The 13381-nt window shown below is 45.7% G+C and overlaps 1 protein-coding gene and 1 pseudogene across 1 annotated transcript; both read left to right on the top strand.

The window, feature by feature from the left end:
- Positions 1-1169: 1169 nt before the first annotated feature.
- On the top strand, positions 1170-1348 carry LOC135049649 (U1 spliceosomal RNA; annotated as a pseudogene).
- A 5073-nt stretch (positions 1349-6421) lies between these two features.
- LOC135049041 (serine/arginine repetitive matrix protein 1-like) lies at positions 6422-8457 on the top strand. Its single transcript, XM_063955602.1, has 5 exons — positions 6422-6591; positions 6759-7278; positions 7354-7852; positions 7938-8063; positions 8139-8457. Exons 2-3 carry the CDS (start codon positions 7053-7055, stop codon positions 7752-7754), a joined length of 627 nt encoding a protein of 208 aa, XP_063811672.1. The 5' UTR covers positions 6422-6591; positions 6759-7052; the 3' UTR covers positions 7755-7852; positions 7938-8063; positions 8139-8457.
- Positions 8458-13381: the final 4924 nt, after the last annotated feature.

Here is a 13381-nt window from a genome sequence, read left to right as displayed (position 1 = left end):
TCTGTCAGGAAACTCAGGAGAGCTCCCTGAAAAGCACCCAGTCTCCTCTGGGCACAGTAGTAAACTGAGGTCTGGAGGAGGGGCATAGAGGGAGGAGCCAGTGCACACCCAGATCTAAAGTCTTTCTTAAAGTGCCCATGTCTCCTGCGGAGCCCGTCTATCCCCCATGGTCCTTACGGAGTCCCCAGCATCCTCTAGGACGTAAGAGAAAAATTATGCTGGCAGAAAAATCCAATTGAGTGATTAAACAGCTCCAGAGCTGCTCTGTAAGGCAAGTAAAAGGGTGTGGGCCCTGCAGCACTACCTGTAGTTTGCATTGTGCATTGGAAGCCTAGTTTGCTGTCTGTTTCCACTTCTTTTTTCTTGAGCCCCTCCCGTCTATACCCTTGTGCACTATCCTGACTTCTCCTCCCGTCTGCTTACTTTGTGCCTTCCAATGCACAATGCAAACTACAAGTAGTGCTGCAGGGCCCACACCCTTTTACTTGCCTTACAGAGCAGCTCTTGAGCTGTTACAGTGCCCAGCTGCTGCAAGAAATCAGCGTGAATGCTTCAGGGGCTGGGGCATGGCCAACATGAGCCCCACACTGAAGGAGGGTGGGGGTGTTTAATGCGAACTAGGGGTCTCGCACAATGCGAACTACAGGTAGTGCTGCAGGGCCCACACCCTTTTACTTGCCTTACAGAGCAGCTCTGGAGCTGTTACAGTGCCCAGCTGCTGCAAGAAATCAGCTTGAATGCTTCAGGGGCTGGGGCATAGCCAACATGAGCCCCACACCGACGGAGGGTGGAGGTGTTTAATGCGAACTAGGGGTCATCCAAGTGCCGCAAAAGGCCGCCATGCCCTGCACGCATCTTTTCTCTTTTCATATGCAGACGAGGGTTGAAGCCAACTTTGACCCTCTGCTTGGATGACATCGCCATATGCAAATCCATCTGCTGCAGGCCTTCCCCCAGGAATGCTTGCACTAGTTGTTGCATTTGGTTTGTTGTTTGGGGGTGCTTCAGTATTAGGCAGCCTTCTGCCCTCCCATGTTCATCTGAAAATATGTGTTCTCCCTGCAGTTGTTGTCCCCAGATAAGAGTTCCCTTGTGCTGCCTCAGTTGAATCTCCTTTACTTGACAGAGATGTGCCTGAGCAGCGGCCCTCCCCAGCCCTATCCCAAATCATACTTATTTTGCATAGGAGATACCATGGTCATGAAGACTGTTCTCCCAGGGTGCGGTTCATTCATTGCATTCTGGGTATGCTGACCCCTGTGATTTCCCCAAATGTGGGAAACTCGACTGCATTATTTAATGCGAACTAGGGGTCATCCAAGCACCGCAAAAGGCCGCCATGCCCTGCATACCCCTTTTCTCTTTTCATAAGCAGACGAGGTTTGAAGCCAACTTTGACCCACTGCTTGGATGACATCACTTGCTGCCTTTCCAATGAAGCAAGTTTAATTTAATAATAGGTGAAAAACCATCCCTACAAAGGTGTTAATCAGATACTTGGCTTTGTGGACACTTTTCAGAGCACAAATTTGTTAGCATAAAAATAAAGCCAGAAAATGAAGAGCTGTTTAATCACTCAATTGGATTTTTCTGCCAGCATATTTCTTTTTCTCTGCAACCCACTGCTAAATTGTGCTTCGTGGCAGTTTTTTTTATAAAATCACTTAATCAAATCTAACTCTGATTACATCAGAGAAGGCCAGGTACCCTACACCATAAGATGTGGTTTGAAATTTTTACTTGTCTACTTAAAGATCACCAAAATCTGATAACAAGGTCAATTACGTCCCTAGGTGGGATTGAACCACCAACCTTTTGGTTAACAACTGAACACGCTAACTATTTGCGCCTCAGAGACACTTTGCGAAAGTACATACTGACAAAGGCTAATAAGCATTCATCTAGAACGTTTCCTAGAAAAACTTTAAAAAGTCAATAATCTGGAGAGTTTTTGTAAGATGTTCCTTCCATCAACCAATGAAGAAACACATTGGTACTTTCCCATGATGAGTGAGTACTTCAGGATCTCTTGCACTTACATGTGCAGCAGAGGACTACAATGGAAGCATGCTGGGCCTATAACCCAGAGGTAGGCAGATTGCAACTGTCCTCTGCTATATGCATTTTTTTTGTTAATTAAAGTAATCCAAAACTGGGATTGATATTTTGGCTCTTTTATTTTTACTTAAAGTACAATAACTTTTACCGTTTTAATTTGTTTTAATAGTATATTGACAGTATTGTTTTCTTTCAAAAATCCACTTAATTTTCTTTACCCTATTATTAAAATGGTAAGTGACAAAAACAAACTACATTGTCACCAGAAGAGCAATACAAAATGTACAAGTGATATATTAAAATCATCTTTTCAGCTTGAATTTCAATGATGCATTGAGGTAACGATTTTGTGAGAAACATCTTCACCCTTAAATAAAGATTTTCTTAATTCCCTACCTGTGTGCTAATTAGATATCACCTTGTTTTCACATTTAACAGACTTCCACATGAGAAAGCAGCAAAGATGCAGTGGCGTTAATGTTTCCTGGTGTCAACCTGTATTATTTCAGTAGACATTGAAATGAGGATGCATCTTGCTGCCTTTCCAATGAAGCAAGTTTAATTTAGTAATAGGTTAAAAACCATCCCTACAAAGGTGTTAATCAGAGACTTGGCTTCGTGGACACTTTTCAGAGAACAAATTTGTTAGCATAAAAATAAAGCCAGAAAATGAAGAGCTGTTTAATCACTCAATTGGATTTTTCTGCCAGCATTTTTCTTTTTCTCTGCAACCCACTGCTAAATTGTGCTTCCTAGCTGTTTTTTTTATAAAATCACTTAATCAAATCTAACTCTGATTACATCAGAGAAGGCCATGTATCCTACACCATAAGATGGGGTTTGAAATTTTGACTTGTCTACTTAAAGATCACCAAAATCTGATAACAAGGTCAATTACGTCCCTGGGTGGGATTGAACCACCAACCTTTTGGTTAATAGCCTTATACACTAACTGATTGCGCCACAGCGACACTTTTCAAAAGTACATACTGACAAAGGCTAATAAGCATTCATCTAGAATGTTTCCTAGTAACATTTTAAAAAGTCAATAATGTGGAGAGTTTTTGTAAGATGTTTCTTCCATCAACCAATGAAGAAACACATTGGTACTTTCCCATGATGAGTGAGTGCTTCAGGATCTCTTGCACTTACATGTGCAGCAGAGTACTGTAATGGAAGCATGCTGGGTCCATAACCCAGAGGTAGGCAGATTGAAACTATCCTCTGCTATATGCATTGTTTTTTGTTAATTAAAGTAATCCAAAACTGGGATTGATATTTTTGCTCTTTTATTTTTACTTAAAGTACAATAACTTTTACCATTTTAATTTGTTTTAATAGTATATTGACAGTATTGTTTTCTTTCAAAAATCCACTTAATTTTCTTTACCCTATTATTAAAATGGTAATTGACAAAAACAAACTACATTGTCACCAGAAGAGCAGTACAAAATGTACAAGTGATATATTAAAATCATCTTTCCAGCTTGAATTTCAATGATGCCTTGGTGCAACAATTTTGTGAGAAACATCTTCACCCATAAAGAAAGATTTTCTTAATTCCTTACCTGTGTGATGATTAGATATCACCTTGTTTTCACATTAAACAGACTTCCCCATGAGGAAGCAGCAAGGATGCAGTGACGTTTATGTTTCCTGGTGTCAACCTGTATTATTTCAGTAGACATTGAAATGAGGATGCATCTTGCTGCCTTTCCAATGAAGCAAGTTTAATTTAATAATAGGTGAAAAACCATCCCTACAAAGCTGTTAATCAGATACTTGGCTTTGTGGACACTTTTCAGAGCACAAATTTGTTAGCATAAAAATAAAGCCAGAAAATGAAGAGCTGTTTAATCACTCAATTGGATTTTTCTGCCAGCATATTTCTTTTTCTCTGCAACCCACTGCTAAATTGTGCTTCGTGGCTGTTTTTTTTATAAAATCACTTAATCAAATCTAACTCTGATTACATCAGAGAAGGCCAGGTACCCTACACCATAAGATGTGGTTTGAAATCTTTACTTGTCTACTTAAAGATCACCAAAATCTGATAACAAGGTCAATTACGTCCCTAGGTGGGATTGAACCACCAACCTTTTGGTTAACAACTGAACACGCTAACTATTTGCGCCTCAGAGACACTTTGCGAAAGTACATACTGACAAAGGCTAATAAGCATTCATCTAGAACGTTTCCTAGAAAAACTTTAAAAAGTCAATAATCTGGAGAGTTTTTGTAAGATGTTCCTTCCATCAACCAATGAAGAAACACATTGGTACTTTCCCATGATGAGTGAGTGCTTCAGGATCTCTTGCACTTACATGTGCAGCAGAGGACTACAATGGAAGCATGCTGGGCCTATAACCCAGAGGTAGGCAGATTGCAACTGTCCTCTGCTATATGCATTTTTTTTGTTAATTAAAGTAATCCAAAACTGGGATTGATATTTTGGCTCTTTTATTTTTACTTAAAGTACAATAACTTTTACTGTTTTAATTTGTTTTAATAGTATATTGACAGTATTGTTTTCTTTCAAAAATCCACTTAATTTTCTTTACCCTATTATTAAAATGGTAATTGACAAAAACAAACTACATTGTCACCAGAAGAGCAATACAAAGGGGTATATGCAATAGCGGGCGAATCGCGTCATTAGATCCGCCTCTGTATGATTCGCCCGCTATCGCCAGCCGCAGCCCTGTCGCCGGGACCCTGGATTCGCAATATGCAATGAAAAAATGATTCGCCCCTCCTGCAGGCGGATTCCGGCCAATCGGCGATCAGTGGGCGTACTGAATTCGCCTTCCCGCCCAAAGCAGCACTATATTAGGGCTTGTTTGTTGCATGTGCTCTGCAGCCATTTTGTGAACCTGCAGAGAGGTGTGAGGAGGTGCAGAGCTAGCAATTTGGTTGTTTGCTGTGGATATCTTTGGACACCCCAGCAGGCTTTATTCCAGGACAGTCAGGAGGATTCCTGTTACCCCGGAGCAGAGCCATTTTAGGAGCTTTTACTACAGTTGTAGGTAAGTACCACATGTGTGTCTGGTGTTGCATGTATGTGTTTGTGTAGTGGGGGTTGCCATGAGGTGTACATGGGGTGTTTGTGCATGTGTGCATGTGTGCAGGTATGTGTATAGCCCCTTGCTTGTGTTGCTGCATTTTTGGGGGGAGACTTGTGTTTTGGGGTAGTTTTTCACGTTTTTTTTTTCTTTAATTGACTTTTTTGGGTCTTCTATTAGCATTGGTGTACCCCCTGAGTGTGTTGGGATGCTTTCTGGCCATTTTGGGGTGATTTGGAGCAAGTTTAGTCGACAGCCAGGTTGACATGTGCTGCTGATTGTTTTTCAAACATGTGTTTTCCTGCCTAATTTTGATGTGGGGTGCCTCCTGAGTGTGCAGGGATGCTTTCTGGTCATTTTGGGGTGATTTGGAGCAAGTTGAGTCGACAGCCAGGTTGACATGTGATGCTGATTGTTTTTCAAACATGTGTTTTCCCGCCTAATTTTGCTGTGGGGTGCCTCCTGAGTGTGCAGGGATGCTTTCTGGCCATTTTGGGGTGATTTGGAGCAAGTTGAGTCGACAGCCAGGTTGACATGTGCTGCTGATTGTTTTTCAAACATGTGTTTTCCCGCCTAATTTTGCTGTGGGGTGCCTCCTGAGTGTGCAGGGATGCTTTCTGGCCATTTTGGGGTGATTTGGAGCAAGTTGAGTCGACAGCCAGGTTGACATGTGCTGCTGATTGTTTTTCAAACATGTGTTTTCCCGCCTAATTTTGCTGTGGGGTGCCTCCTGAGTGTGCAGGGATGCTTTCTGGCCATTTTGGGGTGATTTGGAGCAAGTTGAGTCGACAGCCAGGTTGACATGTGCTGCTGATTGTTTTTCAAACATGTGTTTTCCCGCCTAATTTTGCTGTGGGGTGCCTCCTGAGTGTGCAGGGATGCTTTCTGGCCATTTTGGGGTGATTTGGAGCAAGTTTAGTCGACAGCCAGGTTGACATGTGCTGCTGATTGTTTTTCAAACATGTGTTTTCCCACCTAATTTTGCTGTGGGGTGCCTCCTGAGTGTGCAGGGATGCTTTCTGGCCATTTTGGGGTGATTTGGAGCAAGTTGAGTCGACAGCCAGGTTGACATGTGCTGCTGATTGTTTTTCAAACATGTGTTTTCCCGCCTAATTTTGCTGTGGGGTGCCTCCTGAGTGTGCAGGGATGCTTTCTGGCCATTTTGGGGTGATTTGGAGCAAGTTTAGTCGACAGCCTGGTCGACATTTTGTAAGGGGCAGCCATTTTGTAAGGGGCAGCCATTTTGTGAGGGTCAGCCATTTATACATGTATGTTTTTTTTTTTTATAACAGAGATGTCAAGGGACAAACCAACCCGATCCGCCCCTTCCCCCACCCCCTCGGATCTATCCCTGCAAAGCAATGAGGAGTGGGAGCCAACCCAGGAGGCGGATGCGACCGACCAGGCATCTAGTGACCAGCCGCGGTCGTCAAGGGCCCATGAGAAGTCCAAGAAAAAGCCTAGTAAAAAGGTACTTAACCACACATGCAGACACAAATAGCATCAAACTTTACCCACTGTAGTTTGTGCAATGCCATGCACACCTACTGTAATAGGTGCGCAATGCCAGGGATACTGACACTCACAGGTACATACCGATCTTAATAAAAATTATTATTTTTTTTTTAATCCCTAAAGGCAAGAAGCCAGCCAGAGGAGCAGTCGGAGGAGGAAGCCTCTGGTGAAGAAGCAGGACAGAAAAAGCCGCGTGGACCCAGATACACTGAGGCGGAAAACTGTGTCCTAGTGGATTGCGTCGACAGGTCCTACGACGTTTTGTATGGATCAAGGGCACAGAAAACAGCATTTAAGGTAAAGCGGAACATCTGGGAATCCATCGCCAGTCAAGTAACTGCAATTTCTGGAAACCGTCGGAGCACCCGAAATTGCTTGAAGCGGTACAGTGATTGCCGCAGACAGACCAAGAAGAAGATGGGGATTCAGCGCCGACATGAGACAGCTACGGGAGGTGGCCCGGCTCTCAATTTGAAGTGGCTATCCTGGGAGAACGTTATTAGAAGGCGCTTGAACCCTGTCATGGTCGAAGGAGTTCGCGGAGGTGTGGACTCCAGCCGTCCTGCTGGCTTTCTCGAGGAGGAAGAACCGCCCAGAAGACGGAGGAAGGCGGGAGACCAGCCGTCCAAAAGGAGGTCTGATGGTAAGAATACATTCACATGAGCTGTATTTCCTTTTAAATTTTTTGTATGTGCTAATGTTTTTTTTTTTTTTTCAGACAGACCTGCCCAGAGGACATCACCTGCGCACAGGACATCGCCAGCGCACGGACCGTTACCTGTGCAGCAGGCATCGGCAGCAGCGCGCGGACCATCAACTGCGCCGCAAGCATCGCGAGCACACAGATCGTCACCTGTGCGCCACAGTTCGTCATCGCGCAGTTGGTCACCTGTGCACCAGACGACATCAGTGCACAGACTATCACCTGTGCACCAGACACCGTCGGCGACCACACCACAAGATGGGCGCCAAACTACAGCTCCTGCGCGCAGGCCATCACCAGATCGTCGTCTCTCCAGGAGCTCTGGGACTGTGACTGAAGAGCCTCAAGACACAACCCTTGTGGACCCATCACTCGATCTGTTTGAGTCTACAGGGTTAAACTTTTCTTGGGTTTGAGGACAGCCGTGCAGATGTATCCAGCCAGACCCTTGAAAAGTCTTCCGAAACGAGGACAAGTGGAGCTCCTGGAGCAGCGGCATCACAGGATGGAGAAGGTTTGTTTGTTTTTTTTGTGGGGGGGGGGGGGGGCAGTAGTTGTGTAAAGTTTATCAACTTTTCCAAAATTTATTTTGCAAACAGTGGTGCCACGAACCAGCAGCGGACTAGCTTCGGGGATTGGTTCGTACTTCAGGCCGGATCTCCTACAGGGGTCGTCAGAGGATGACGAGGTGGAAGTGCAGGATGATCCAGTTGCTACATCCCTGCGTGAGTAAATTGAATTGTGAACCTTCCAAAAAATGTATGATGAATGTGGATAATATTGTCTAATTTTCTTTTCAGCTGCCCAAATGAATGTGGTGGCAGACATCCAGGAAGGGCAGAATCCCTCAACTGTTCAGAGGGTTCACACCCTGGCATCAGAGATTGGGACACGCCAGGATACATACACAAATGTTGTGGGAAGCAGACTGGACAACATTGAGAGGACAATGGAGAAAATGTCCAACAATCTGCATGAACTGCAGAAGACTATTTCCGACAGCACGGCCACAATACTACAGATCATAATTGAAGATCGTAGGGAGAATAGGAACATACTTAACATCATGTCCGATTCCTTGGTCAAGCTTGTGGAAAAAAACACATGTTTGGCAGAAAGCAATAAGAACATGTCGGATAGTCATCGACACTCCGCTTCCAGACAACAGGTCATGGCAACCACACTGCAGATGATCTATGATAAGCTCCCAGTACCAGCTCATCAACACGCTGGTGATCCACCATATCCGCCGTCTCAAGCCACAAGGACGCATCGTACCCTTCCTCAAGTCCCATCCCAGTACAGTCAGTCACAGATGTACCAGGGATATACAGGGATGTACCCCACCCCCCAGATGCCTCCACCACCAGCCGCACATTCTTCAACAGCATGGGCACCGAGGGCCAGTCGACATACTCCCCAGCCTCCCAGGACATCCACGCCCTATCAGGGGGAAGAAGAGGATCCGGACAGACTTCCACCATAAACCCGGTCGTATTATTTTATTTTATTTTAAATGTTTTTCATGTATCCCTGTCTTCCCCTCCCATTAGTTTGTTGTTTTTCTTACTATTGTTTATTATTTGTTGGGCTTCCCCACCCGTGACCGGGTACTACCAAGGAGCTTTGTGTAGGCATACATGCGCGGGCATGTATGCGGGCGCGTGTGGTAACGGATGAAAGCTCCTTGCGGCTACATGTATGATGGGCCAAAGAGCTATTCTGATACCCCCTTTTTCTTCAAAAAATCCTTTTTGTAATGATGTACAGTAGACTTTCATTGTGTGAATTTACTATTCACTAGTCTGTGTTTTTGACTTATTCATAGGATTGTTGAGGAAAAATGAAGTGGACGGCATAAGATTGTGTTGAGCGTACCAAGGTGAGTAGAACCATGTTTAATTCAAGAAACTTTGAACCGCATGCCTTTGTAGAACAACACCGCCCAGCAATGGCTCATGCTGGGCTGTGTTGTTCCACAAATGTTAGCATGTCAAAGTACTGACCACTGACGACACTCTTTCACTTTGAACCGCATGCCTTTGTAGAACAACACCGCCCAGCAATGGCTCATGCTGGGCTGTGTTGTTCCACAAATGTTAGCATGTCAAAGTACTGACCACTGACGACACTCTTTCACTTTGAACCGCATGCCTTTGTAGAACAACACCGCCCAGCAATGGCTCATGCTGGGCTGTGTTGTTCCACAAATGTTAGCATGTCAAAGTACTGACCACTGACGACACTCTTTCACTTTGAACCGCATGCCTTTGTAGAACAACACCGCCCAGCAATGGCTCATGCTGGGCTGTGTTGTTCCACAAATGTTAGCATGTCAAAGTACTGACCACTGACGACACTCTTTCACTTTGAACCGCATGCCTTTGTAGAACAACACCGCCCAGCAATGGCTCATGCTGGGCTGTGTTGTTCCACAAATGTTAGCATGTCAAAGTACTGACCACTGACGACACTCTTTCACTTTGAACCGCATGCCTTTGTAGAACAACACCGCCCAGCAATGGCTCATGCTGGGCTGTGTTGTTCCACAAATGTTAGCATGTCAAAGTACTGACCACTGACGACACTCTTTCACTTTGAACCGCATGCCTTTGTAGAACAACACCGCCCAGCAATGGCTCATGCTGGGCTGTGTTGTTCCACAAATGTTAGCATGTCAAAGTACTGACCACTGACGACACTCTTTCACTTTGAACCGCATGCCTTTGTAGAACAACACCGCCCATCAATGGCTCATGCTGGGCTGTGTTGTTCCACAAATTTTCATTGGAAAAAATGAACATGAATTTAGTGTGTTTTTACTTTAATATACTTTTTTTTTCTTTTCCCCACAGATATCTATATACACAAGAAAAGAATGTAAAGAAGAACAAACTACTTTTTTGTTTTAATTAACTTTCAAACTTTATTAAAAAAAAATTTTCTTCAATAAACTTTTAAAAATAGAAGTTTCCTGTGGTTTTTATTAAAATTTGTAATGCAGTTGAATTGTATGTAAGTAGATTTCCCAGGGAACATCAGGGGATCTGTCTCCTCACATCCACGCCACTTGGGAAGATACAACGCAGGACCTGTGGAAGAGAACAGTATGAGCTACCAGATGTGGGTAATAGTGTCACCCTGGGACTGGAAGGAAGAGGTACATACAGTCCACACAACACAAGCGGGGAACAATGGGTCCAAATGCACACCTCCAGCACTTGCGTCACTACACATCCAAACATTCCCTGACCAGCATTGCTGTTTCATGGAATGTTTTGGATGTGTAGTGACGCAAGTGCCGGAGGGCTGCACTTTGGGCATGCCAGGGTGATTTTGGATAAGGGAGTTTTGGGCAATACATCTCACCTGAGGGGGTTGTCTGCTACATGGCGGAGGGTCAGGTCCACATCACCAGTAGGGTCTCCCATGGAACATCAGGTGAAATGCCGTGTCTCCTCACATCCACGCCACTTGGGAAGATACAACGCAGGACCTGTGGAAGAGAACAGTATGAGCTACCAGATGTGGGTAATAGTGTCACCCTGGGACTGGAAGGAAGAGGTACATACAGTCCACACAACACAAGCGGGGAACAATGGGTCCAAATGCAAACCTCCAGCACTTGCGTCACTACACATCCAAACATTCCCTGACCAGCATTGCTGTTTCATGGAATGTTTGGATGTGTAGTGACGCAAGTGCCGGAGGGCTGCACTTTGGACATGCCAGGGTGATTTTGGTCAAAGGGAGTTCTGGGCAATCCATCTCACCTATGTTGACACGCCGACTGCAACGATCTCCGACGAACCGAGGGTACCTGTCAAAAAATCATACTCACCTTCCAGCGTCCAGAGGTACATCCACGTCCAGAGAGATAATCCACGTACTTGGCAAAACAAAAAAAACGCACACCGATCCAGCGGACTAATGAAAGGGGTCCAATGTTTTCACATCAAACCCCTTTGTCCCAAATGCCGGGACAAATTTTAAAAATGTTTTTATTGGTGTTTTTTTTTTTTGGGAATAGCAGATCTATTTATATTAGAAGGGATTAGGTACTTTTTTTTGGGGGGGGGGAGGCACAAATATTATTTATATATTTTTTAAAATAATTTTTTTTTTTTATTGCTGGAACGGTAAAATCAGAAAAAAAAAATGGCGTGGGGTCCCCCCTCCAAAGCATAACCAGCCTCGGGCTCATTGAGCTGGTCCTGGTTCTAAAAATGCGGGGAAAAAATTGACAGGGGATCCCCCGTATTTTTAAAACCAGCACCGGGCTCTGCGCCTGATGCTGGTGCCAAAAATACGGGGGACAAAACGAGTAGGGGTCCCCCGTATTTTTAACACCAGCATCGGGCTCCACTAGCTGGACAGATAATGCCACAGCCGGGGGTCACTTTTATGCCGTGCCCTGCGGCCGTGGCATCAAATATCCAACTAGTCACCCCTGGCCGGGGTACCCTGGGGGAGTGGGGGACCCCTTCAATCAAGGGGTCCCCCCCCCAGCCACCCAAGGGCCAGGGGTGAAGCCCGAGGCTGTCCCCCCCCCATCCAATGGGCTGCGGATGGGGGGGCTGATAGCCTTGTTGTAAAAGAAAGATATTGTTTTTTCCAGTAGTACTACAAGTCCCAGCAAGCCTCCCCCGCAAGCTGGTACTTGGAGAACCACAAGTACCAGCATGCGGGAGAAAAACGGGCCCGCTGGTACCTGTAGTTCTAATGGAAAAAAAATACCCAAATAAAAACAGGACACAGACACCGTCGACAGTAAAACTTTATTACACACTGCCGACACACACATACTTACCTATGTTCACACGCCGACATCGGTCCTCTTCTCCATGTAGAATCCCGGGGTACCTGAAAAGCAAAGTTCAATATACTCACCTTAACCAGGGTCCAGAAATAAATCCACGTACTTGGCAAAAAAAGAAAACGCATTTACCCGCACCAAAAACGGACTGAAAGGGGTCCCATACTGACACATGGGACACCTTTCCACGATTAAGATCTGTCAGTGACAGCTGTTACTGACAGGTCTCTAAGCCAATCAGGAAGCGCAACTTCGTTGCGCTCACCTGATTGGCTGATCGCTGTGACAGCGCATCGCACAGCTCCCTCCATTATATTCAATGGTGGGAACTTAGCGGCTAGCGGTGAGGTCACCCGCCGGTCAGCGGCTGACCGGCGGGTGACCCCACCGCTAACCGCTAAGTTCCCACCATTGAAAGTAATGGAGCGGCTTTGCGAGGCGCTGTCAGAGTACAGACGGCGTCCAGCCAATCAGGTGAGCGCCACGGCAGTAGCGCTTCCTGATTGGCTGAAGGGACATCAGTGACAGGAGTCACGTGATGTCCCGGCATTCGGGGAGAGGGGTCCCATGTGTCAGCATGGGACCCCTTTCGGTCCGCAGGTCCGGTTGTTCGTTTTCTTTTTTTGCCAAGTACGTGGATTTATCTCTGGAGCCTGGTTGAGGTGAGTATATTGATCTTTTATTTTCAGGTACCCCGGGATTCTACATGGAGAAGAGGACCGATGTCGGCGTGTGAACATAGGTAAGTATGTGTGTGTCGGCAGTGTGTAATAAAGTTTTACTGTCGACGGTGTCTGTGTCCTGTTTTTATTTGGGTATTTTTTTTCCATTAGAACTACAGGTACCAGCGGGCCCGTTTTTCTCCCGCATGCTGGTACTTGTGGTTCTCCAAGTACCAGCTTGCGGGGGAGGCTTGCTGGGACTTGTAGTACTACTGGAAAAAACAATATCTTTCTTTTACAACAAAGGCTATCAGCCCCCCCATCCGCAGCCCATTGGATGGGGGGGGGACAGCCTCGGGCTTCACCCCTGGCCCTTGGGTGGCTGGGGGGGGGGACCCCTTGATTGAAGGGGTCCCCACTCCCCCAGGGTACCCCGGCCAGGGGTGACTAGTTGGATATTTGATGCCACGGCCGCAGGGCACGGCATAAAAGTGACCCCCGGCTGTGGCATTATCTGTCCAGCTAGTGGAGCCCGATGCTGGTGTTAAAAATACGGGGGACCCCT

Source organism: Pseudophryne corroboree, unplaced genomic scaffold, assembly GCF_028390025.1.
Source record: "Pseudophryne corroboree isolate aPseCor3 unplaced genomic scaffold, aPseCor3.hap2 scaffold_99, whole genome shotgun sequence".
Lineage (NCBI taxonomy): Eukaryota > Metazoa > Chordata > Amphibia > Anura > Myobatrachidae > Pseudophryne > Pseudophryne corroboree.
This window is presented reverse-complemented; position numbering and strand designations above follow the sequence as displayed.